General features: G+C 50.2%; 1 protein-coding gene across 1 annotated transcript in view; it reads right to left on the bottom strand.

Annotated features, from left to right (window-relative positions):
- Positions 1-27,040, bottom strand: part of HTRA1 (HtrA serine peptidase 1) — a 54,831-nt gene that overhangs the window by 2,685 nt on the left and 25,106 nt on the right. Inside the window, exons 2-8 of the mRNA XM_002821221.5 lie at positions 23,844-23,943; positions 23,218-23,422; positions 5,404-5,598; positions 4,888-4,920; positions 3,444-3,558; positions 2,062-2,119; positions 137-232 (exon numbers count right to left, since the gene is read on the bottom strand). Of these exons, the coding sequence (XP_002821267.3) occupies positions 137-232; positions 2,062-2,119; positions 3,444-3,558; positions 4,888-4,920; positions 5,404-5,598; positions 23,218-23,422; positions 23,844-23,943 (802 nt within the window). The remainder of the gene's footprint in view (positions 1-136; positions 233-2,061; positions 2,120-3,443; positions 3,559-4,887; positions 4,921-5,403; positions 5,599-23,217; positions 23,423-23,843; positions 23,944-27,040) is intronic.

Raw genomic sequence — 27,040 nt, 5'->3', positions numbered from 1 at the left:
CAGCAACGTCCGACCACGTCTGTCAAGGATCAACACAATCATCTGAGCCAGTAGAAAAGGAACAGCGCTCCCTCTTCCTGCTACCCCCACAGGAACAACAAGAATATTGGGAAAAGAGAAAATGACTCTAACTCACGCTTCTGCTGGGGTATCAGGAATTACTTCAATTATATACGCTCCTGAGATCACGTCTGGGAAGTCCCGGTGCCGGTCCTTCAGCTCTTTGGCTTTGCTGCTCCAGAGAAAAAGCACCCGTGTTAGTGTGAAGCAACACCAGGCCTTCCCCAGGCAAAACTCAGCTCTCACCAGTTCCCGTCTTCTCCCTGGGTCTAATGTAAAATTCCTCCAGGAGTTCTGATCCTATTTTAAAATTGCCTGTCTACCAGAGTCAAAGAAAGATTTACTTGGTAACAGCAAGGAAAGTGCTTTCATCATTACTATTATTTCTTTTTTTCTTTTTCTTTTTTTTTTTTTTTTTTTTTTGAGACAGAGTCTTGCTCTATCGCCCAGGCTGGAGTGCAATGGTGCAGTCTCAGTTCACCGCAACCTCCATTTCCCGGGTTCAAGCAATTCTCCTGCCTCAGCCACCCGAGTAGCTGGGATTACAGGTGCCTGCCACCAAGCCCGGCTAATTTTTTATATTTTTAGTAGAAACAGGGTTTCACAAATTGGCCAGGCTGCTCTCGAACTCCTGGCCTCAAGTGATCTGCCCGCCTTGGCCTCCCAAAGTGCTCAGATTACAGATGTGAGCCACCGCACCCAGCCATCATCATTGTTATTATTTCTTAATTAATAGTAGCTATTACTAAGGAGTCAGTAAAGTACAGTGGTTGGCCTGGTTTGCAGCCCTAGCTCTGCCATTTGCTAGCTGTGTGACCTCGGACAGTTGCTTAACTTCTCTGTGCCTTCATTTCCTCACCTGCAAAATGGGGATAATAACAGTACCCTACAACATGAGTTGTGAGGATCAGATGAGGTCATCCCAGTAAGGCACCTGGCCCAGTACATGTGATACATAGTGGCTGGCATCACTGTGGCTGGTGACCCCTGCCACCACTCCCTGATCCGAGCCTGGCCACACACCAGAAGCACCTGCGCTGTCATCCCCATCCTGAAGAGGAGGAAACTGAGGCACTCAGGGGTCATATCATTCCCAAGGTCACAAGGCAGGAAGTATCAGAGCAGGGACAGGAACCCAGGAAGCTGGGCGCCAAGGGCCTACCATCTTTCCCTACACCTCCTAGTCCAAAGGCAAACAACTGAGGGGACATTTTAACCTTGACAAGAGGCTCCATCTTCTGGAGTGCTGAGAAAGGGACCACTATTCACAACGTGTATCAAAATATATTAATACTTTTACAGTGAGTGAATCAGTAATTCATCATAGTAATGAACACATTCATCTATCTGTAACTATATTCTAGTCTTTACCTACTTTACCTCTGACAGTTTTAGCCATGCCAGGTAAATCTACTACCAGGACTCATGAGATTACACCAGAATTTTTGATCCAGGTTAGAACACCAGGATGCCATGAGCCTGCCAACCACAGGCCACAATTCCGCCAGCTCGGGGAAAACAAGCACATCAGTCATTCACTTCCCTGCGCTGGGCCTGCCCTGGCATTCCTGGATCCGCAGCCCACGAGCTGCAGAGCAACGAAAGCAGAGTGCCTAGAGCTGCAGGAGGGGCTTGGGGCCCTCCTGGAATGTGGGTTTCGATAGAATGTGGGGTAAGGAAGACGTGAGCCAGAGTGAATCAACAGCCCCACCACACACACACTGTTCAGGCCTGCCTTCAAAGAGGAGGGCAGAACCTTCTACACCGGAGGGCCTGCTGCCAATGAAGAAAACCAGCTCAGAATGCAAAAACACAGGCTAAAACCAAACAAAGGGGCCAAGGCTAATGACCTGTCCTCTTTCCCGATGCTACTTCATTATAAGCAGAAACTGAGATGTCTTAAGGCAGCATAAGGTTTCTCTTTCAGGGGTGCCCGTGAGCACCTTCTGAAGTTCAGGTTTATTAAAATTTAAGACACAGACACGCATCCTGTTTACCCACCTGGACGTGAGTGACATCATTCGGATACCAATATACTTCTTCTTGGTAATGGCTTTTCCTGGTGAGACAACAAAGGGACAGCAGAAGGTCAGCCCCAGTTGGTGGGTGTGCTGGGGACACCAGGGGCCGGGGGCCCAATCCCCCAGGTTGCAGGAAGGGCCACAGAAGGGTACACTGAGGTTGCGGCTCAAATCCTGGTCTGGACCCCTCCCCTCTGGGGGACCCTGGGAAAGTCCCATTGTTTCAATTAATGATCAGGTACCTGGGCATGACCCTTAATTCCTCATGGCTGCATCCTGACAGCTGGCCCTTCCCCAAGCTTGCTCTACCCCCCATATATATCTGGAATGTGACTCCTCTGTCCCACCTCCACTGCCACCACCCTTGTCTGAGCCCCCAGCATGTCTCATCCAGATGACTGGGAGAGCCCCTTAACCGGTCCCCAACTTCCAGCAACTGCTTCAGCAGACTCCCCGCAGCCATCAGAGTGTCCTTTCAGTGACATCAATCAGATCATGAACTTCCCTGTTCTTAAATGTCGTTAGGATGCAACCCAGGCCCCTCACCATGGCCTGCTGTGAGCCTGCTCGCCCTGCCTTGGCCAGCTTTCCACCCTGGGGAACTCCATGCTGTCACTGTGCTCCGGCCCTCAGGCCACTTCACGGGCCTTGTGCTCACTCATGCTGAGTCCTCTGTCTTTCCTTCTGGAGTGTTCCCCCGACATCCCTGCCCGCTGGTTCCTCCTCACTCAGACCTCAGCTTGGAAGGCATTTCCTGGCCACACCATCTCCACCAGCTGCCCCTCCAGTCGCTCCCTTGCCAGCCACCCTGATCCATTTTCTTGGGAGCACTAATAGTATCTTATGTGTTTGATTATTTACTGTCAGCCTTCCCATCCCCCAACAGAACATAAAAGTCACACCGGCAAAGGCCCCAGTTGAGCCCCAGGCCCCAGTTGAGCTGTCCACTGCCAAGCTCCCTGCTTGACTTAGTGCAGATGGGGCAATAAACGTTTGTAGAATGATCTCCCTGAACCTGTTTTCTCATCAGCAAAATGGGACTAGTAATTCCTAACTGATAGGGCAAAAGAATTAAGTGACATACATAAATAAAACGAAATGATGTACAGAAGTCACCTAGGATCATGCCTGGTACATATTAGACTGACTCAAGTGACATTGCCATGATCAGAGGAGAAAAAAGGCGAAATGTCTGTGACCTTCTATGAGGGATTTAGTAATGTGCATTCCTGTTCACTTCTGGATGGGAGACGGCTTGGCTAGTCCTAGGGGCTGCCGCTTTTCCCTTCCCCAAGTCCCAAAGGGCAGCTGAGCTTCAGGCCCAATCTCTGGAGTCCCCAGGGCTGTGTGGGCCTCGCCTACCTTTGGCCTGTCGGTCATGGGACTCCGTGAGGAACTTTTTAATCTTATCAGATGGGATTGCAAAGGAGATTCCAGCTGTCACTTTCAAAGTGTTAATTCCAATCACTTCACCGTCCTGAAAAGCAAGAAGGACACGGCTTACAGAATCGTGAAGCTTTACCGGCAGGTACACACCCAAAGAGAATATGCATGAAAGAAGTCCCTGAGCTATTTCAGAGATTGAAGTGGGGAGATGCAAGGAGAGGATCCCCATGGCAGCAGGGAGAGAGGCATCAGGACACCCAGGCAGCGTGAGCCATGCGCAGCTGTGGAAGAATCGCACACACTCCAGGTCGGCACTGGGTGCTCACCTCACGGTAAGCACAGATAGTTTCAAAATGCGCAAGTATTTGCTCCTGTTTCACAAGGAATATGTTTCCAAAGGCTCAAAGTCCTTTAGGTGGCTGCCCACACCTTCCTGCTTCTCCCATGTCTAATGATCTTAAGATGACTCTGCTGACTTCAGGGGGAAACAACCCTAGAGCTTAGGGCTGTCATGCTTCATTACCAGCAAAGCCATCTCCACTCCATCCCCATGGTGCTGCGCGGGGAGGCAGAGGACAGAGCTGGGAGCACAGCTGCCCCTCTGCTGGGAAGGGAAAGCTGCCAAGCGGGGATACATCACTCTATGCACACTACCCATGAGTGCTGAGATGTCAGTACCTGATGCCAAGACACCATCTAGGAGGTGCCATCACACTGGGCCTTGCTAAAGACGGCGCCTATAAATGGCCCCGGAGCTGCCCGCTATAAACGGCCCCAGAGCTGCCCTCTATAAATGGCCCCAGAGCTGCCCTCTATAAATGGCCCCGGAGCTCCCCTCTGTAAATGGCCCCAGAGCTCCCCTCTATAAATGGCCCTGGAGCTGCCCTCTAGCTCTGATGGTCTGTGTTCTAAGGCTTCACTTTTTCTGCTCAAGTATTTAAGGGTAGACTTGAGTGATATCTTTGTGGGTGGGTAACTCCTCCTCATTCCAGCCAGGCCTTAAGGGAGGATTCCTGGCCAAGAGAAAATGTGTATGAGCCCAGTCAGCTCCTTCAGCAGCCCAGGAGATTTAATTTGGAGGAGGCGCTTTCGGTGACTGGCCAGCACTTTTGGTGACCTTCACCTTACTCCTGCATTGGCCCTGAATTTCACGGCGTTTACCTGTAACTCTGAGACACAAGTGTGTTCTCTGGCATAACATTTCCAACTCTCACCTCCAGCCTGCCTTACTCTTTCCAGAAAAGATCCGTAGGGTCATTTGCAAGCATGCAGTACATTTACAGAGCCATTTTAAAGGAATTTGATAACACGCTTTGGCAAGCTTATGTTTGAAAAGAACCCCTGCCTCAAAAACAAACAAAAAAACAGCGTGTACATAGATTAGAAACAAACGACATAACATAGGTTTAAAAGACCTTACCAGGTTTACTAACGGGCCTCCCGAGTTTCCATACTGCAATTAAACAGAAATGAAAAGGTTACAAATTGTGTCATAACATGGTCCAATCTATGTCCCTGCCTGGCCGTTTCCTGAGCATGGTGCCTAGAGTGGGGGGCATGATTCTTCTCTGAGATTCATTCCCATTAAACTAATATTTTGCCGGAAAAAAATGACCTTAACAATTTTCAGAAAGTTTTAGAGGTGGCATAAACAGGGAGATTTTCTCTCTGAAGCCCAGAAGCCAACTGCAATCACCCTAAAGCACCCAACACAACTTCTTCCTCCTGGGAGGAGGCTGGCTGTCCACCTGCTCCAGTGTCACTGTCCCTGCCGTGTGACCCCTGCCCCGCTGCTGGCACTAGAATCCACATGGCTTGGTCTAGTTCCATCCCTTCACACAGACTACAAGAAAGTCAGGGGCTGAGACCTATGCTGACTCCTGTCCCCTGGTAAAACCCTGCCCCAATCCCCACCCGCAGAGGGACAGAGGCTCACGTTGATGATGGCGTCGGTCTGGATGTAGTCCATGTCTGAGTTCCGGAGCCCCAGCTCTTTGCCACCTCGCTGGGTGGTGCTCACGATCCCAGTGGTGACTGTGTTTTGAAGGGAAAACGGGCTTCCGATGGCGACCACGAACTCTCCCGGCCGCAGCTCTGAGGAGCGGCCAAGCAGCAGGACAGGCAGCTTGCCCTGAAACCACAATGGCTGGCGTTGCTGAGTTGGTTTAATTTAACCAAATGGGTAAAGGCACAGATACCATGGAAAACCAAGCAGGGACAGTGACAGGCCATTTGGAAACACCAGGCCCGGTGGGGAACTGAGCTCACGACTAACATCCCTTTGCTGCGGGCAGGACTGGATTTCCCTCCCACCCGTAATTCACACATTGCAAGCTGTGCGGGAGTCATTGAACACGGAAGCCACACACACACCAAGGAAACCGTGGGGAGGTAACTGGAGGCCAAGTCGGGGTCTCATCACATCTTGAAGCTATCAGCACAGACTCACTCTGAAACCTTGAGGCCAAGAGACAGAGGAAGACAACATGAATTTAGGGTTTGGGGTGAGACTGCCTGGGGCAGCCCTAGAGAACCAAGCCCCAGGGAAGGATCCCAAGCTACAGGCGGTGAAACCTGCCCCGACTCATCATGTACACATCCGTCCTGAGGCCTGGAATATTTGGGGTGCTCTGCGGGCAGGAATTGCACTGACTCGGGTGCTCGCCTATGCTGAGTACAGGCCCACGCTGGTCAGGGGGATGGAGCATGGGGATAGCAAGGCCTCCAGGACCCAAGACAGCAAAACCCAATAGGTGGGCTGTCTCTCCTCTCCTGAAACGGCCCTCCGTCAGCCACTGTGCTCCCTGGTCTGGCGGGCTAATTGGCCAACTCCAGAAGCCCTGATCTCCAGTGTCCCACAAAGGCCAGGCAAAGCCAGGAGTCCCAAACAACTCTGCACAACAAAATGGAACGGAAGCCAGCTCCAGGTTCACCCAGGCCAAGGAGCTGGGGGGAACCACATAAGGGCCTCCCTAGCTCTATCAGGGAAGGCATCGGGGCCCCTTCCCTCTCTGCTTTCCTCGGAGCCGAGCAGACCTCCCGAGTTCCTTTAGCCTTTATTCACTTAGAACGAGCAGCTGCCCTGAATAACATGGACCAGGCCCAGAAAGCAGAGAGCCACCCCAGCCCTCGTGGGAACTGCAACTCCAGAGCCTCACATTTGTCTATCTCAACAAAGAAAGAGCCAGGGGACCAGTGGGGTGGGGCAGGTGGAACCCCGGGGTTACTTGAGTCATCTCCTCCACCAGGGATGGAGCAGACACTAGCTGATGAGGTGGGGTGACCACCATGCCCATTCAACAGATGAGGAAACTGAGGCTCCAAGAGTCTGGGTGACTTGAGACAGAGCAGGGATTGAAATCTGGGACTGGGACCGGAAAAACAGACTCTCTCGTCCACTACACAGTGCCACGCCACGCCACAAATATCCCCCAACACACACCAAATAAGGAAGGTGCTGGGTGAGAAAGCTCACGGAGGGAGAAAGGGATATGAAGACAGAGTCCAAGACCTAAAACTGACTATATGAGACTGAGGAGGAGAAAGGTCCCTCAGATCACAAATACCAAGAGGACCAGGAGAGCACTGTCCATGGTCAAGAGCACACACCTGGGGCCAGGCTGCGTGATTTAGATCAGGGCCTGAGCTTATGACCACTCAGGTCCTCAGTTCTCTCATCTGGAAAATGGGACTAACGTACAGCTACCTCAATGGTCCACTGTGAGAATGAAGCAACCTAAGATCTGAACAGCTCTTTGAATACCCTCTGGCTCCTGTAAGCATCATCTAGGTGTTGGTTTTGCTGTGAGCATCTGGGCCTGTGCAAATCCAACAGCGGGAACCACCAATCACCTTTCCACAGCCAGCCCGTGTCACCCAGCCACGGTAAAGGTCTGCCCTGAGAGTGGGTGACCCTTTCCCTGTGGGGCTGCCTGAGATTGCAGCGTGCAGGGCAGCTGCAGGGAGGTGCAGGCCTGCAGCATCCCTACTCAGCCCCACGCTCACTTCCCACACTCCTCAAGCTCATCAGCAACCAGCAGCACACCAGCGAGCTCAGCGCAGCGTGTTTACTCTGGGCCTGGGCCAGTAGCCCCTGCCAGGCATGACTTCAGCACTCATGGCGTGCAGGCGGGGCAGGAGGCAGGGCTGGGATGTGCACTAGGCCACGCCGGGGGAGGTCCACCAGGGACACTGCCATCCCTTCAGGCCCTGGACTGGCTGGAAGACCAGGCCTTTGAGGCCTTCGGGGCTGGGCTTGGGACAGGTAAAGGGACAGGGTGGCACAGGTTGCTGAAGCGGGGTGACCTGGCTGCCCAAGGAGACAGACAGGAGGCAGGAGGTCAAACTCAACTCAGGAAGGGGGCCCAGCAGGCGTCTGCTTCACCACACATTGAAAACCCATCAGAAAGTTATGAGGCAGGGCTTGCTGTGGGGATCCTAATTCACATCTCACTCATCCCCTATCCTTACCACCCCTTGGCGCCTCCTAGAAAGGGAGGCAGGCCCAGGCTCTATGTCTCAGGAGACCTCAGAAAGCAGAGAGACTGAAAGGCAACTCTCCTTCCAGCTCTTCTTTTCCACTGTCTGAGCTCAGGCCTAGAGGATGCAGCAAGGAGACAAACACTTTCGGAGAAGCTGTGAGGCTGGGGCGGGGGAGCCCCTGGGCAGGGATGGAGTCTGCAGGCTGCTTGCCCATAGGCGCTACTCCCCATGCTCCCGGGGAGGGCCAGGCCTCCAGGGGATGCTGCCTGCTGCCGAAAATGGGGCCCAGAGCACCCCGTGGGCAAGCCTGGCTCAGTCACACTTGGGTGACCACATGGGCTTCGACAAGATGGACACCCATGATGTGAACCCAGGCAGTCTCCCCAGGAACCAGTCCTCACCTGAACACAGACGAGGAAATGTGGCTACGTAAGTGGCCATTTAGTTAGGCAAAGGCTGCACCAGTGGGCACCACCAGTGATCATCTCGTTTATGTTTTTATCCACTCAGACGTTTCCTAGCTCACGAAGGGCAACCCTAAGACAGAAAAAGGCAAGCAGATACATGCGGCAGAGTCGGGAGGGGTCTCACGTTGTAAACCCTGGATTTCTGTGAAAGGAATGAACCTTTGCCTGGCAGGTGACAAAGTACTCTCATGGCACCCTTAGGAGTTGAGCTATATATTTCCCCCATTTTAAAGATGTGGAAACTGAGGCTCAGAGATGGGGGCACTTCTCACAGCTGATGGGCAGCCTGGCTAAACAAGAGAACAGGTTTCCCAGCTGTCAGACCCACATGCCCAGTACATGTTCACCCAGAATTCCGATCACAGGCAGAAATCTTTGCAAGGGAATGATGTGTTGCAGAGATGTTGACCAGGCCAGATTTATGGCTCTCCATGAGGTCAAACCGCCTTTTGGGGGTCACTGCCCCAGCTCCCCAGAGGACCCACTGGCTGCAGGAGCATCGGGCCCCTCAGCTCATTCCAAAGCCAGATGGGGCCTGTTCTCAGCCATGAGCCTCACCTCGAGTCTGTCTGCTCAGCAGCTATACCTCTGCTGGCCAAATTCCTACTCAGTAATTGAGCATTTAATTCCATAGCTGTCTAGACATCAGCTCCACGGGGGAATGTGGAAGAGATGCAGAGCACAGATACGGCTGGAAGTGCACAGCCACAGGTGCTGTGAAGCCCCGTGGAGCCCACACACTCTGAGTCCAAGGCCTCTGCACTGCTGTCCCCAGGCTGGTTCCCACGCCACCCACAGCAAAGCACCTCTGAGTCTCCCTTTAAAGCAGCACCAGCCACAGGCCGTCTTGAAGGTGGCAGCTCCTCTCCTTGGCCACTTCACCATCTCCCCGGAGCCCCACAGTGAGCCTAGAAGTAAACGCGGCAAACATCTGGCCCCCACTGACAGATGAAAAGGCCAAGGGGAAAAGGAGAAAAAAGAGGGCACGCGAGTCCCACTCCTCATGCCAGATCCTCACACTGCTGGGGGGAAAAGAAAATGCAAGTGAAGTGTGGGCATGACAGCAGTGACGGGGCAGAAACAATCCACAGCTGCTCTCACAGAGCCCAGGCGGAGACCTCAGGTCCCCCTAAAAGAGCTTGTAGCTCAAGTTTGGCGCAAGACCTTTGGGGACCACAGTCTTTCTGCAGTGAGCCCAGCACAGGTCAGTTCTCACAATCTCAGGAGCAGGGAGCCTGGGAGGCCAGAAGAAGAGAAGGGGCATCTAGAAGAAAAACGCCCACTGGCCGCCAGCCTGCAGGGACTCACAATGCTAAATTGTGTCCTCTTAACAGAGCCAGAAGTCTCTCAACAGAGGGACTTTAGGAAGACACGAATCCTCTAATGTCCTAGACAGCCACCCAGGTAGATGTAGAAACAGCTCCACTGAGGGTGTCAGAATCCTGGCCATGGGCTCCAGGTCTCCCCACCGTATCTATGTAAATTACAGAGTCCTAGCCATAGGCAGGATGCTGACCAGGTAGTGGGAGCAATGCTACACCTTGGAAGAGGCTGGTCCACAGCATGATTAAAGAGGGCTCTTAGCATTCATGCAGATTACAACCAACAGACAAACAACAAGCAGGCCTGGCAGCATCATTTCACAAAGCACTGCCTCCGTGAAAGAGAACTCTCTCAACGACCATTCAGTGAGTGTCTCCTACATGCTTGGTGCAGGGAACATACGATTAAGAAAATCCGCCCTCGCCCTCTCGGCTTTTGTCTCATGGGCAGAGACACAAACAAGCCACCAGGACACAGAGCAGTAAGAAGACACGAAGTCCACCTCCCTCACCATGGGCAGCTCAGCCCAGAGTCTTCCATAAGGGCCAAACACAGACCAGCACTAAAAATAGTTTGTGTGTATCACTTAGGGTGTTTTCAACTGCAAGTGACAAAAAAAAAAAAAACTCCAAATGCAGTATGTAGAGTAGACATCTGTCCAAGGGCTGGGTGGTGCCAGGGTGATAATTCGAAGGCTCACAGACAGCATCAAGAACAAGGCTCCTTCCTTCCCTACAACCAATCAACCTCAGCCTGTTCTCACAGCCACAAGATGGCCACCACCATTCCAGACATCACATCAAGATGTAACTGTGTCCATGACTGTGCTGTGGAAGCACCTCTTCAGAAGAGCAAAGTCCCAAAAGTGCCCTGGCACCCTCCTCCTCGTAGGTCATCAGCAGTATCCAATCAAGCAGCGACCTCAGCACCCGCTGGAGGAGGGAACGTGGCCCCCCTGACTGCACTGGACCCTACGGATTTGCCTGAGTCAGGAATGCGGTGGGGTCAGGGGTGGAATTAAACAAACCCAAGGCTCTGCCAGCAGGGATGGAAGTTGGAGGGTGGGCAACCATGAGTGTCATCCAAAGCCTGGGGAATATGGTTCATTTTAAGAGAAGATCCTGACACCAGCACTTAACAATGTTTAGAAAAGACTCTATAAGTCCACACTCCTTCATGCATGTTTTTGTTTGTTTGCTTGCTTGTTTGTTTGTTTGGCGGGGTGGAGCAGGAGATGTCTGCTAATCTGCTTAAGAGGAAAGCAATGGTCACAGCAGTTCCGTGGTGGTGACAGGCAGATTCAGGTGATGGGAGCAGAGTCTGGGCAAGGCAGGGAAACCACTCCTAGGGCGCGTGTCCATCATCTTCCCAGAGCTTCTCCCGCTCTGCCAGGTATGCAGCCTTCACGACCCACCACCCTGTGGACGGGCAGGATGGCTTCACAGCCATTCTGCTGATGAGGGGACTGCAGGTCCCACAGCAGGTGGGGGTGGTACCGGGACTGGGACCCTCCCTGACCCCAACCTCCACTCCAGGTGTTCTTCTCACCAGCCCGCTCCCCACCTCCCAGATGCTCAGGGCACACAGAGGCCAGCAGGGAAACAGCTGCCCTTGTGCCCCGGATCACTCCACAGGGACAGGGGACCAGGGTGGGTATAACACAGAGCAGGGCAAAGGGGAAGTTTAGGAAGAACCCAAGCAGGGGCCCACCACAGGAAGGGAGGGGAGGTCTGTGCACGCAGCCTCGGCTTTGGGGGCACTACGTGTGGTGTGAGTTCCATAACTGAACCACAGATGAACCATAACTGCTGGAACTCCCCCAGGGCAGAAAAGTTGGGCCTGTGCTGAATGAGGCCCCCAGGCTGACAGCGCGCCTCGGGCTCATTCTCCAAGATCAACCAAGGTGGGGCAAAAGTGAAAACTTAGGCAAAACACCTATGTGTATATGCGTACATGCACACACACGCACACACATTACCCCCTCAGGCTCCATGTATGCTGGGAGAACACTGTCCCAGACAGCAGGACATCTGGCCTGGGTCTTGGTCCTATATGAACTCAGTCTACGACCTTGGACCACTCGATTAGCTTCTCTGGGTTGCGGTTTTACCACCTCTAAAATTAGGGAGTTGAGCCCAGTGATCTCCAATGGTCATCTCAGCTCTGACAATTAGCTATTCTTTACGGAAAACCTGGTTGCTTTCCAAAAAATCCATTAGCAGACAATAGTTAAATGGGTAAGATCCAAAGAGGCAACAGGGTCCCTAATAAATCCCTTTTTTCATACAACTCCCCAATGGGGTCAGATGATCCCCACAAACTTATACCACTGCAAGAGGAGGGGGGATTCCTAGAATTCTCCAGATGCTGGCTTGGCCAGTAATCTTTCATAGATGACTGTGAAAAGCAATAACCCATCGGTATTTCAGCTTCCTTCCATTCAGGGTTCTGCCTAGTAGCACTTGAGTGCTCATTCAATCTCATTCCCTGAAGCTTGCAGACAAGAAAAATTAAAAAAACCAATAACACCAAAACCAAAGAAAAAGTTGGCAACTCTTTTTCAACCTAATAAGCCAAGTCAATTACTTCTTTCTCTCCTTTGAAAATTACTAAGTGCTTCTGAGTTACAAAAATATTTTTGTTGCTGAATCTGCAGAATCCACTGCATCGTTTCCTGAGGCTGGGACTTCCAGGCTGGTCCTGTGTTGGTTCCAGTTTGCTTCAAAGGCTAACATTGCAGCAATTGGCTGGGACTCAAGTGAGTGATTCAATGTGCCTTCTGGAAACAGTTATGCTAACCTTTCATTTTCTTTAAAAAATATGCAGTGGACAAAATAGCACATCCTCCATACCCAGCAAGAAACAGTGCCATAGAACTTGCACGCCTCCTAAGGAAAATCAAACCAGGCCACAGAAGGGTTGTTTAGGGGGGAGGTCAGCACCCAAAGACTTGCTTGAGGGAGTGAGCCAAGCTGGGTAAGGAGGGAAGTGAGCACATGGGCAGGGGAGGAACTGTGAAAAAGGGCGGGTCAGTGGACTGTGGACTCAGATGAACCAAAGATTTGCTGACTTGGGCTACTAGGGGGCAGGACCAGCTACAAAATTAGCAAAATTTTGCACTGGCAGGACCAGTGCAAAATGCAAATGCAGGCTCCTTGTTCATAAAGCATACAGAAAGCACTGTTAAAGGTACTAAAATAGAAAGCTTTTTCCTTTCTTCCACATGCTGTCTCTCTCGACCTATCACAATGTTTTTGATTTGCTTGTTATTACTGTGGTTATTTATGGGACAGTGAGTGCACACACCGGAGGTCCTCATGACTTGACATTGCGCCCACCAGCCCCTGGACCTCGGATTGTGCCCTGGCTGGGGGTGGGGAAGTCGAGCCAAGCATCTTCCCTAGGGGCCCGCTCCTTGAACACATAGATAATGGATGACCCCAAGGACACAGCCGCTTCTGTGTCGGGTACATTAGATACCTGGATCAGGGTAGGAGTGGGTTGGCCCTGCCCAGTAGCCCACAGAACAACCACGGCATCATCAGCCTGAGCCCTGTACCACCAAGATGTTATGCGGTGCCCAGGCTGGAACCTAGAACTGCCCTGTGCCTACACCCCTTCCAGGGATGGAGGGTAGCAATGACCCCTGCATAGAGACAGGGAAGGGAATGTCAGGTGGGGCTGGAGGTCTCAGGGGACCAGGGAGTGGGAAGGCAGTAGGAGGAATCCAGCCTGAGCTAAAGCCCCAAGTTCCCTGAGCATGCTCCATTAGCTCATAGGGCTTTATTCACAAAAATACAAATTCAAAGATAAAATTAAAACAGCGAGCTCAGGGCACAGGGCCTGTGAGTACACGGGTCACATGCCCATGCAGCTGGCTCTTCCAGCTTCTCCAGACGGAGAGGCGGTGGACCAGGAATTCTCCAGATGCTGGCTTGGCCAGTAATCTTTCACAGAGATTGTGAAAAGCAATGACCCATTGATATTTCAGCTTCCATTCAGGGTTCTGAAGAGCTTCAGAACCCTTCCTTTCAGGATTCCATTCAACTTCCGTTCAGGGTTCTCAACAGCTTCAGAACCCTTCCGTTCAGGGTTCCATTCAACTTCCGTTCAGGGTTCTCAACAGCTTCAGAACCCTTCCGTTCAGGGTTCCATTCAACTTCCGTTCAGGGTTCTCAACAGCTTCAGAACCCTTCTGTTCAGGGTTCCATTCAACTTCCGTTCAGGGTTCTCAACAGCTTCAGAACCCTTCCGTTCAGGGTTCCATTCAACTTCCGTTCAGGGTTCTCAACAGCTTCAGAACCCTTCCATTCAGGGTTCCATTCAACTTCCGTTCAGGGTTCTCAACAGCTTCAGAACCCTTCCGTTCAGGGTTCCATTCAACTTCCGTTCAGGGTTCTCAACAGCTTCAGAACCCTTCCGTTCAGGGTTCCATTCAACTTCCGTTCAGGGTTCTCAACAGCTTCAGAACCCTTCCGTTCAGGGTTCCATTCAACTTCCGTTCAGGGTTCTCAACAGCTTCAGAACCCTTCCATTCAGGGTTCCATTCAGCTTCCGTTCAGGGTTCAGAACGGACGAGGATGGGAGGTGGTGGACCAGGAGTGAGAAGCTTGGGATTCAGATTAGAGAAGGTGAAGGTTATCAGTGATCACAAAGTCAAGGGTGGTTGCAGTGAGCAGAAGAAGAGCCAGGGCAGGAAGGATCTGCCGGATGGGCACTGAGATCACCGACATAAACAGACTGAGAAGAACGGTGTGACCAAGTCGCCATCATGTTTCTCCAACTGACATGTGATTACTACTGTCTAGGGAGGGGAGTAGGGAAGGTAGGATGGATGGGAGGGCAGCAGGGTAGAAGGGGTTCAGGTGGGAGAGATCAGATAAATGGGGAGATGAAGGGAGAAAAAGGGAAAAAGAGAAGGAGAAAGAGAACAGAGGACAGTGTGCAAAAACAGAGAGAGAGAGAGAGCACACAAATGAAAAAAATGAAAAGACTTTCCTCCTCGGTGTTTATGAACACCACCAAAATATTTAGTCTCCTTTACACTATATCAGATGTTTGCCATTTCCAATATTGCCTTACTCTTCGGTGTTTAAACCACAAAATGTCAATAGTGCTACATGGGGGCCCAACAGCTAATGACTGTATATATTCGTGGCATCCAGAGGAGGAATAATATTGTCTTGGTCAAGTCTAACTTGTGTCTCCTCCACGTATCAGCCCCTTTGATCCGTCCCCTTTCATCCACCAACTTCAGAGTGGCTGATGCTGCTACAACAGCATGTGGCCATGGCAGATGCTCCATAAATATTTACAAAATCAATGAATAAGTAAATAAATGAAAGAATGAACCAGCTAGGTCTTAAAACATCCATTAGGATCTTAAAATTAGGTAATAACTGGGGTTAGCCAAGGCCTGACATTTGGGTCTGGGTAACTGACTGGGTAACTGATGCAGCCTGCTTTTCAGCTGTCTATAGGCTATAAAGCTCAGGACTCAGGGAGGCAAAGGGAACAGCTTGTATCTCCCAGCTGTCACGGTGGACAGGGGCTCAGTCCTACTCTGTTTGGTGGGCTCAGCGTCCAGCACACAGCAGCCTCTCAGCATCTGCTGAACTGCACTGAAGGCACTCTGGCTCCTCATTACCCATAACCACATAGAGCTTCTTTGAGCCCCATATGCAGGGAAGTTGCCCAGGAGGTAGCATTCTTTTCAGATTTATTTTTAAATGTTTAAAACATGTATAACCTCTTCTATATAAGAATAATTTGATATGCTCAATGACAAAGAGCCTTTTATAATAAGTTAATTAAATATATATTTATGACATAAAATGGGAACACAGGGAAGGCCAGTGGTTTCTGTGAGCTGCCTGGTAGATAAAGCAAAGAGGGAAATACCATGAGTCACATGTTCCCATTATCAGACTCTGGTGCTTTGTTTAACCAAAGGAACTGTTAATTCGCATGTTTATTAGGATAATTAGTCCTCAATTCACCAGAAAGTCTTATTTCTCTCTTGCCACAGAAAGAGATCTGGATGGCTTTAGGAAACCAGCTACGGAACTGCATCAACGCTGCTATGATTGAGAGGTGATCGTATCATTGTGAATCTTTGTGCTTTCAGACTCTTGGGAGACTGACTACTTAAGACATTGGAGCTTTCCAGAGTATGTGTAGGAACCCCAAAGAACCAGAACCAACAAGAAATGAGACAACACACAGAGAAACTAGCTAACCAGAAACTTGTTCTGGAGGGTTCTAATAAACTCATGAGGAAATGACAGTTTGCAATTAGTCCAAGATCCAGGTTCTGCAGGCTGAGCAGAAGTGGGAAATTAAGCAACTCCACCTGCAACTCTTGTCACCCAACTTGTTTCCTTGGCTGGCTCTCACCGTCCTTTCCATCTCAGCTTAGATGTCACCCCCTCAGATAAGATTCCCTGCCTACACTATCTACTGTCTTTGCAGCCCGATACCTTCTACCCCTTCACCTGTTTGCTTCATGCACTGTACTTATCACCATATTTACTTTACTTCACCCATTTCCCACACTAGATCTTAAGCCCCATGGCTTTGCCCACTGTTGCTGCATCCTCAGCACCTAATAAGTATTTGGCCAAGACAGATGTTCAACACACATTTATAAAATCAGGGAATTAACAAGGAAGCACTAAAAGAATGAACAAACTAGACCTCGAAAGATCCATTAGGATCTCAAAATTGGATAATTGCCAAATAGCTTGGAATTCTGACAAACTCCTTTCTACCAATGTCAGAGAAATGGACAAAAATAAGGCCTCCCTCTGCTTATTGCAGCAAGACCAAATCTTCATCTCTGCAAAAAAAAAGCACAAACTCTGGCAAAAGAAAGGGCAAACAAAATCAGCTTCTCTTCCTGCTCCCCTCGGCCACCTAGTGCTTCTCTTCACTTGGTTCTTATGAGCATTCCTGCCTCCAGCCACTTTCAGCTCCTCTAGGACAAGGTGTTAATTGCCTACCACTGGGGCTGGCAATTTTTTTCCTGTAAAGGGCCAGGAAGCAAATATTTTTGGCTTCACGGGCCATGTGGTCTTCATCCCAACTATTTAACTCTGCTGATGCAGAGTGAAAGCAGCCATACACTCTACCTAAATAAGTGAGCATGACCATGTCCCAATAAAACTTTATTTACAACAACAGATAGAGGGCCAGCTTTGGACTACTGGCTGTAGTTGGCCAACCCTGGACTCTAACACTCTGTCACCCACTTGATAAACTGTCAAATGGAAGCAATTTGTATTCCCCCCTCAATGAAGAGGACAGGAGACATTCCTAAACAAATCCAGTCCCAACAACTTGGGAACTGCTTTGTCAGAACCATAAATAATAGTCTTAATCCAATTCCCTGAAAAGAGAGTGCCAGAGTGAAAAAAGGCATTACCATATTAAGAGAAAAATATAGCCAAAGAATTTCCTTGACAATCAACTAAGTTCTTGAATCTGGGCCAGAGAACACACAGGGGATCCAGTTCTGAGAGTTTGGGGAACTGAAATGTTTCCCATGCCAGAAGGAGCTGCAATCAAGAGCTTAGAAGCCACGTCCCCACCCGCCTCTGGACAAAGCCTGGCACAAAATAAAAGCCAGCTTCTACTTCACTGTCTGGCTTCACATTCCCTCATGAAATATTGATTCCTGTCCCCCTAAAAATGGTAAAAATCAATACGGTAATAGAAGCCTTATAACGTCAACAGCGTCTGTGGGGTCACTAGCAAATGCAATGGTAGCCCTCAGAGTTCTCAGAGAAAAAGAAGAGACCACAAAATGCCCAGTACAGAAGGAGTGGGGGGAAAGAATCCAAAATGGAAAAACACAGAAAAAAGAGGGGAGCTGGGGCAGTGCGATGTGCATTCCAGGCTCCCAGGCGCTTCCTTCGTGAGGATGAGTGACAGATGACTCCAGAAGAGGGCAGCGGGTGAGCCCAGGCTCTGCGTTCTCTGATTCGCTTTTGGACGAGCTCAGGCCACTGAGTCAGCGCATCTGACCGTCAGGTTGCCTGAGGAGAACCGGCGTGAGTCACAGCAAGCACCACCCCACTCCACTCCCCAGCCACCGCCACGTCCTGGGGGGCTGCGTGAACCCCCTCACTCAGCTGACTCAGGGAAGATTCGCCATGTGCAGGGCCAAGTTCTGGTGGCCTGGAGAAGAGTGGCCTGCTCAGCAGCTCCCAGGACATGTACAAGGCCCCAGGCCCCTCACCCGCAGTGACCCCCCTCTGAACTTGATGAGGATCAGGGGTGTCGGCCTTCCTTCTCACTGCACCAGCCACCTCAGCAGTAAGAGGACCCTCTGCAAACACAGTGGCCCCAGCGCCCAGAGGGCTCCCTCTCTGGCCACTTCAAACAGGTCTGTGGGCGCCATCTGGCCCGAAGGTGGCCAGGGGGTTGTGGGGGTGGCGCAGGCCTACAGGGGAGGGAGGAAAACCACCTCACAAGCCTCAACAAGGCTGTTTCCAAATATTTACCTGGTTGTTGGCGTCAGGGAAAAGCACTCACAGGAAAGCTCACTGTTTCACCAGTGCTTTCCGTTACCAAAGACCATAGACCTGCTGTAGCCCTGACAGGACCACATGTCCATCAAACTCCAGGCAGGCAAAGCGGGGAGGCAGGGGCGTCTGCAGCCAGCCTGCTGCAGTGTCATTTCCTCATTGAATATAGGAGGGAAGCTCGATGCGGGAGCCCCGGGTGCCTTCCCCTCAATTCCATCCACGTGGCGGGTGCCCTTGCTTCCTCCGGGGCAGACAAGTGTGAACGTCCTACTCGGAACAAGGTTGCCAAGCACCTCCTACCTGAGGACTGACCAGCCGGATGTGCCCCCAACCCCGCAGTCCAGCTGCAGAGATGAACTTCATTTGACAAATCAGTGAGGCGACTCTAAATTGTGATAAATAGACGAGGAGGGAAAAACCAAGAGTGGAATGCAGTTGTCCCTGGGGTGATGTGTCCCCAAAGTGAGGCAGTGGGGTTGAGGGGACTGGGGCATGGGGCGCTACCTCACACAGCTGGGTGGGGAGAGATGTCTAAGGCAGAATTTAATCAGAAGCCTGAAGGACGGGAAGGTTGGCTGCATGAGGAGCTGGAGAGGGGCGCTCCTGGGAGGGGAACAGCCAAGGCCCCAGGGGACAGCCCTGGCCTGTGGGAAGCAACCAAGGAAGGGGTGTCTGAGCCGAGCAGTGGGGGTGGAGAAAGGAGGGGAGGAGGGGAAGGGGAGGACGGGCAGAGAGAGGGAGGGGTGCCCAATCAGGTGGGACCCTCAAGGTCCTGGTAAGGAGTTCAGATCTCTCTCAGAACAGCAGGAAATCTGCAAAGGCTGTATATAAGATGGGAAGGACATGATTCCAAAGATGCTTTTCTCCAAGTTTCTTAATCAGCACAGCTGGACAAATAGCTGTAGCTAAAGTAACTTTCCCTCCTACCTTCTTCAATATATCCCATTACCTCTGCCTTGTACTCCAGCCTGAAGAAACCAAACTGCTCTCTTTTACTTTTCTCTCTCCCTGTCCCCACCCCTGCCCCAAACTGCTTAGGAAAAAAAAACCCTGCAGGGACAAAATGCCACCATTGGATGAAAGCTTGACATATGCTGCACACAGCCAGTGGCTCATGTTAAACACATTTGGAAAGAGTTTGTAACTGAAGCTGAACTAGTTTGCCCTCAAAGCTGCTTTCTATTAACATGTTTACACGCACACTGTCCTGACTTTCTGCAGCTGGGATTCCCTCCCCAGGCAGGCTGGCCCCAGTCGTGGGTCCCAAGAAAAGGGGAGTTTCAGATTTGGGCAGAAGCACAGAAAGGGATGCCCGGCTGGGGCTGCGGGTGGACACCTTCTCCCCTCCTGCTTGGAGGGAGACAGCAGGGAAGGCAAGAGGGGGCTGGTCCGTGAGTGTCTCCCAAAAGCTCTTCCGGGTCCCAAGACTCAGCAGGCAAAGTGAGCGCACATGTGTCTGCTCAGCAGTGAGAAGCAGAAAAGGAGTCATTTGGTCACAAGCCCAGAAACATCTCTGGCAACTTCAAGCCACTGGAGATGTGAGGGGAGCTCCAAGAATGGGAGGAAAAGCAGATATTAAACTGGACTCAGAAAGTGCAAGAACTCAGGCAGTACTGGGGGCTCAAGAGCAGGGGCTACAGCAGCTTCACCATGTTAGTCTCTGTGGGTGGCATCCAGCTTCACTTTGCGATTCCAAGGGGAGCCTCCGCTTGCCCTAACTGGGTCATGTGTCCACTCCTTGGCCACAGAGGGTAGGACACCATGACCGATGGTCCCACCTACGCTGTCCGACGACAGAGATGTGAAATGCCGGCTGCTGCTGCCAGAAAAGGGGCTAGGTGGGTGGCAAGTGGACGATGACCACAGATGTCCATGGTAATTTTTATTTCACTGAAAATCTCAAGAATATCACGTTTACAGCCGCGCGCAGTGGCTCACACCTGTAATCCCAGCACTTTGGGAGGCTGAGGCAGGTGGATCACCTGAGGTCAGGAGTTTGAGACCAGCCTGGCCGACATGGCAAAACCCTGTCTCTACTAAAAATAGAAAAATTAGCCAGTCATGGTGGTGCACACCTGTAGTCCCAGCCACTCAGGAGGCTGAGGCAGGAGAATCACTTGAGCCCTGGAGGTGGAGGCTGCAGTGAGCGGAGATGGCGCCACTGCACTCCAGCCTGGGCAACAGTAAAACTCTGTCTCAAAAAATAAAAATAAAATAAAATAAACATGTTTATGAAGGACAATGGAGGCCCCTCCAAGTGAAATCAGGATGCCAGGGGAGGAGCTGGGCCCAGATGATAAGCCACCAAGTTAGTCACTGGCCCCACGGACGTGGCAGGCAGTCTCTCCAGCTTTACTGGGTTACTCTTAAGCGACTTTGGGGGAGGCTGGGCCACAGTCTCATATGACAAGGAGCTGTGTAGGTGATTTTCATTCCTCAAGCACAGTTTCTGCTGGTTCTGTTCTGCCTTCTTGGTTTTCCTGATCTCTTTCATCGTCTTTGTTATCCCTAAGATGACACAAAGCAAGGCCAGCCAGAGCCTCCCCCGAAATAACCCATCATCAAAACAAGGGAACAAAAGAGAAAGAGCTGGAAGAGATGCTGTTACTCTCCCTACTTTCAACTACTATCAGCAAAAAAAAGCAGTTTAGTCAGTGGAAACCAGTCTTTTGTGTGGGTGTCTGCAATTTAATATCCTTTCATTTCCAATTCCATTTTGAAAAGCCACATCAGTTCAATTTTAAATTTCAAGCACCCTTTCGTGGGGAGCTTGAAACACATGTCAAACAGCATGCTGCTGGCTGAAGAGCTAAACTCCCAGGACAGCAGGAGTCAGGTCAGACACACTCTGCAAAGCTCATCTATTGAGATCGTTCACGTCTTGCCAGGACATGCCAGGGATGGCACGAGGAGACAGTCCCCACCTTGGCTCAAAATCGGAAAAGAATATCCCCCGGCCAGAAGCAGCTGCACGGTATGTGCCCACGCATTCCAAACACGAAGTTACTCAGTGGGGGCGGTGTCCAGGCCAGCGCCTCGCCTGCACACAGCCCATGCCCTGCTGCTGGCTGCCTCCCAAAGGCTCCATGAGGCTGAACAGGCCCCACGTGTGGCCACAGGCTGTGCTATTCTGACTGGCTCCTTCCGGTGAGACTACCACATCCTGGATACCTTTCTAGCAGCCTGTTCCTAAACCAGATGCACCCGCCTTCCCATGGGCTGTTTAAGGTCAAGCTGTCTCATCATGCCACGGGGCCGGCCTCTATCCCTCCAGCAACAGCTATGGGCTTGGACTCATGGAGCAGTAGCCTGGCTGCCTTAGGAGGGCAGGGTCACGAGGTATTTGCTGTGTGGCCTCACACAGGTTACTAGACTTCTCTGAGCCCCTGTTTCTTCTTCTCTAAAATTGGGATAACACAGCTATTATGCAGATTAGGTGAAAAAGAACAAAGGCAGAGGCTGGCCCAATAGTCCTGTGACCAATAAACACACTTTGAAAGATTAGTTGTCGCTAGAAATTCCACACTGACCTAATAGAAATAACACACAACTGCAGCCTCACTCAAGGCCAGTTACACACACCAGGCACAGAGCCTGTATCTACGCTAAGCCTCTTCGGCCATGCCTGGCCACCCAGCCACAGAGAAGCAACAGGAACATCAGGGAAGGAGGGTTGTAAATGTGTTAGCTGGTGGTTTTCTGAAGACTGGCCGTTAAGGAGCCTAAGCTGGGCAGCAACTTGATGCTATAAAAAGACGGAGAAGGAGACCCGGAATCCTACCACCCAAACAGCACACGCAGAGCTGTTTCCAGAAGGAGGTGTAACCAGCGTGCCATCAAACAGCACAAACAGCCGGATTAACTCCACACTTGTCTGGAATTACTCAGCCCACTCCCAGGTAAAGGGAGACAAGCAGAGGGCTGGACAAGAGACCCCACCTGGCTCAGCCTCTGGTCTTTTCCTTGGCCAGAGGCAGGATTCCAACCTCCTCTGATTGTTCCCTCCATCTGAAGTCTAGAAAATTATAAGGATGTGAAGAAACTGGAAACCACGTTTTCACTGAACATGCCACACAGCAAACAAAACCTCTCTCATCAACGTGTCGAGTGGGGGTTTTTGATGAGTCAGTAAGAAATGGATATTGTCCCAGACATGAAGACTTCGCTAAGCAAATCAACAGAGCAAAAATGATTGCAAAGAGAATATTTAAATAGAAAGCATTTTCAAATACAGCATTTCCCAAACTGATTTTGGTATGTCTCAGTTCTGCACCCCCCCAAAAAGTTATATACTCAAATGATTATAATTTGGGCAAATAGTTCAGTCAACACCCTTTTGTAGGCAAGCCACATACACACTAGCATACTAAAAGCTCTGAGAAGGTCTGGAAAGAAGAAATCCATTAGCTCTGTTTTAATTCAAGGTTTTCAAGATGTTTAAAGTATGAAACATTCTTTTGAAACACATCTCATAACCCCGCAAAACCCCAATTCGGGAGAGCTGGTTTGTTTTCAAAGTAACTGTTGACAAGTTAAGGATGGCTCAGTCTAAGACCCAGTAAATTCTATGTTCATTGTGAATGCATGACGTATCTGTGGAGGATAAATAAAATCTGTAACAAGAGTTGCCTCAGGATTGGGAATGGGAAGGAGACTCAATTTTCACTACTTACCTACTGATTTCTTTACAAATCTATTGCTTTCTTTGACAAACATTTAAAACACTATTTTAAAAACTTTTATCTGGCTCCTTATAGAAGTTTTCCTGAGCCCCTTCCTCTCCCACACCCCCAGGCCATACTCAGCATCTCCTCAAGGCCCTCTTGTGACTGGTTCAGACTGGCTTCAGTGCCCCCCGAGAATCAGCTGCAATCAGAGAGCTCTGGTGCCTTTGCCAAGGGTGTTCCAGGGCATCTGAGAACTCACCTCTAAAGGCGATAACACACTTACCTCGTGGTCAATTTTGATTAGCGCAATGTCTGCTTTCTCATCCACATCCTTGATTTTGGCTTCATAGGTGGCACCATTCTTCAGCTCAACTTTGACCCGGTGCTTGTTGGTCACTACGTGGGCATTTGTCACGATCAGTCCATCTTCCGACACAATAAACCCAGACCCACTAGCCACCGGCACCTCTCGTTTAGAAAACGGAAGCCTAAAATCCAAAGGAGTACACACTTAAGCCTGTAGCACCTTAAAATGAACGCTTGAGCACATTGATTAATGGGTTGTGCAACAGCCACACACACCTAGCCATCGCTCCTTTATATATCGGGCTTAGCATTTAAAAACTAAACATCCTGCCAATTTTTTGCATGCATCAAAAAATTCCACTTACAAAATATTCTTAGGGAATCTCTTCAGAGCCCGAGGTTCTTTAAACATTTAGAAGGGTCAAGAATGTAGATTTATATAGTCGAATAGGGAAAATGTTCTAAGGGAGACACACTTATCTTAAAGTAGGAAGATATTCAGTGACACTTTGACACTTTAATGTATCTCAAAAATAGCTCTCATGTTTTGCTAGTGGCAGTGAAAGCTTCGGAGGTTATAGGAAAAAGGAAGGCTCTCTTTACTTGCGAAACAATTCGATATGAACCACGGCAGGGGCGATCTTCTCCACCACATCCGCAATAAAGTTATATTTATGGCGCAAACTATTGGGATCTTCCTGCCCTGAGAACAAAAGCAAAGAATAGATACTTAATGACACTCTGCTGTGGCCACCTAGAGAAAGACATGGGTTAGAGGAAGCCAAGATGCATGCCCAGCCTTTGGAATTCTGAAGGCAGAGTGAGCACAATTCCCCCACCTGGGCTCAGCTGCAAATGTCCATCCAACTCCCAAAGGAGTGCCCACCCAGGTAAGGCAGTAAAATCCACTAATGATAACCTCTTTGCTCAGGTTCTCTCCTCAATAACCTCTTTGCTCAGGTTCACCACAAAAACGTTGAGCAGAGGCACCAGCAAATGCTTCAACCTCACACCAGCCTCTCCAAGAAGCTGACGGCCCAAGTTTTTTTTTTTTTTTTTTTTTTTTTTCAATTTATTTTTAGATGGAGTCGCACTCTGTCGCCCAGGCTGGAGTGCAATGGCGCAATCTTGGCTCATTGCAACCTCCACCTCTCAGGTTCAAGCAATTCTTCTGCCTCAGCCTACTGAGTAACTGGGATTACAGGCACCCACCACCTTTGTATTTTTGTATTTTTACTAGAGACAGGGTTTCACCATGTTGGCCAGGCTGGTCTCAAACTCCTGACCTCAGGTGATCCACCTGCCTCGGCCTCCCAAAGTGCTAGGATTACAGGCGTGAGCCACCGCACCCAGCCAAGGGTCCCTTTTTGATGTGGCGTCACCCTCTGCCTGCATCCCTTCCCTGAGTCCTCACCATTACAAAGAAGCAACAACCCTCCTGAGAAACACCGCAGGAGCAAAGAGCACCGGGGCTTTTTCTAGGAGAAGCCCACCAGGTGGGTAGATCTGAGATTATTACGAAGAAACACAAAGGCAAAGGGGCAGCTCCTATCTTTCCCACTGACACCCCAAGGCAAGCTGAGGCCATCGTCTGTCCCCAAAGCAGTTTCCACCATGCCTTAACCATGCTTTCCAACCCTGCCTGGGACATCCCAGACAAAAGGCATAAGAGGTGCCTTAAGACTGCGGGTGAGAAAAAGAGAAAAATCAAACGACCGTAATGCTTTATACCTACAGTCATGCACCACATAACATTTCAGCCAACGGCGGACCATAACACCATTGTTTTTACTGTACCTTTTCTATGTTTGAATACACAAATACTCACCATTGTTACAACTGCCTACAGCATTCAGTACAGTAACATACTGTACAGGCATGCAGCCTAGAAACCACAGGCTCTGCCATCTGGCCTAGGTGTGGAGTGGGCTCTGCCATCTAGGTTTGCGTAGGCGCACTCTAACATTCCCACAGTGATCAAATCGCCTAATGACGCATTTCTCAGAACGTATCCCCGTCGCTCAGTTGCATGACCGTTTATACTACCGTGAGTGGCCCCACGTGGTGGGCGTTTCCAAAGCTACTTTCAACAAAGCTATCACATGTCCCGATGTGAGGCTGTCACCCAGCAGGGCTAAAAGTTAGTTTCCATCAACCAGAGGCACAAACCCAAGGTAACCGATTCAGAAACGGACTGCTAGAGATTCAGGGTCCTGGGCTCCCATTTTGGTGGCACGGGTGATGGCAGAGGCAGTGTATCCCTGGAAGTGCAGGCTTAGCCTACTACTCCGGCTCCTAATCTGTGGCACCTGCTGCTACCTCTTAACAAGTCTCTGCTCAAGCAGGCTGGAGGGGTTCCAGGCTGGTCTGCAGCTAAGAGCCATGCACCGCACTCTTCCCCCTTGGACTAGCTCAGCGTTGCAGAAGCAGGCTCCAGGGACCCGCACTCCTCTACTAGCTGCTCGCTACGAATTGACAGGAAGCTTTTGGAAACTTTCACAGCAATTTCACATGGTAATCTTATGCCTGTTGCACTGAAAAATGAATAACTGGGGCTTGTATTTCCTGTCTCATATTTTGTATTTTGTAGGTATTCTGTGTCTCATTTACCAACAGGCCTGTGTGCCTGCCCCTAACACACATGCACATATACACAGAGATGCACATGTACACACACACACAAACTCACACATACACACTATGCATACACATCCACACACGTACACACATAAACACACCCACACACATACACCCACGCTCATACACAGACCGTCACATAAACACCTATACACACTTCCACACACATTCATATACTCACAGATGTGCACATACACACAGTCACACATTATATACATACAAACGCACACATACATACACACGCATACACACACACATGCCTCTCTCACCACTAGAGTGGCAACCCTTCCCCAGGCTCTAGGCTGTAAGTAAAAGCTGTGGGACGTCCCAGCCCTCTTGTGACCCATCACAGCTTCACACCCACTGGCTCCCAAATCCCTGCTGCGCTGGGTCACCAGGGGCCATAGTAACCCAACTTGACACCATGGGACACACAGACATCGGGAGGACCACCTGCCTCTCCCACACTTGCTTTCTTGGAAGTGAAAGCGCTTCTGTGAACAAAGGGCCACTTTCTGTCCTAGCCCCTGACCTCTGAATTGTTTTATTTAAAGATTGGAATAATCTCCTTTTACATAGCATGGTTTTCTAAGGTACAGAAAAAGATCTGCACTACTAGGAAGAATAATTTAATAAATTCAGGACAGTATCATATTATTATTTTTGCTTTCAAAACCCTTTCATCAGCTGTCTTAATTTAATTTTTTCTACCTTCATGTGGAATAGGAAAATCAGGTATCCTTCCCATATTATATATGGGGAAACTGAGGCTCACAGACTTTAAATAACTTCTCCATGGACACTGAAGTTTCTTAATAGAGAGTATAAGTAACAGATCTTACTTATAAGTAACAGATCTGGGCAAGCCCTCCCAAGCCCACAGTGTCACCAGATCTACAGCTTCTCACTTCAACACTGGCCTCCTACAGATCTGCTACCCTCCCAGGTTTCCAGGTAGTTGCAAATAATTGGAGTGCTCCCCGAGCACTCCAATGGGAGGTGTAAATAAGGGAATGGAAATGTTCCTTCTGAACACAGAGCCTGGCGAATGTCACCAGACAGCTGTAAACAAACGCATCTGGGCTTCCTCAGACCAGCTTCCTGGGGAAAGGCCAAGAAGAGGTTTAACTCTGGCCAGGCCAGCAACACAGAGACAGTGTGGT

Source organism: Pongo abelii, chromosome 8 (genome assembly GCF_028885655.2).
Source record: "Pongo abelii isolate AG06213 chromosome 8, NHGRI_mPonAbe1-v2.0_pri, whole genome shotgun sequence".
Classification (NCBI taxonomy): domain Eukaryota; kingdom Metazoa; phylum Chordata; class Mammalia; order Primates; family Hominidae; genus Pongo; species Pongo abelii.
Note: the sequence above shows the minus strand (reverse complement) of the source record. Positions and strands in the feature narration are given on the sequence as shown.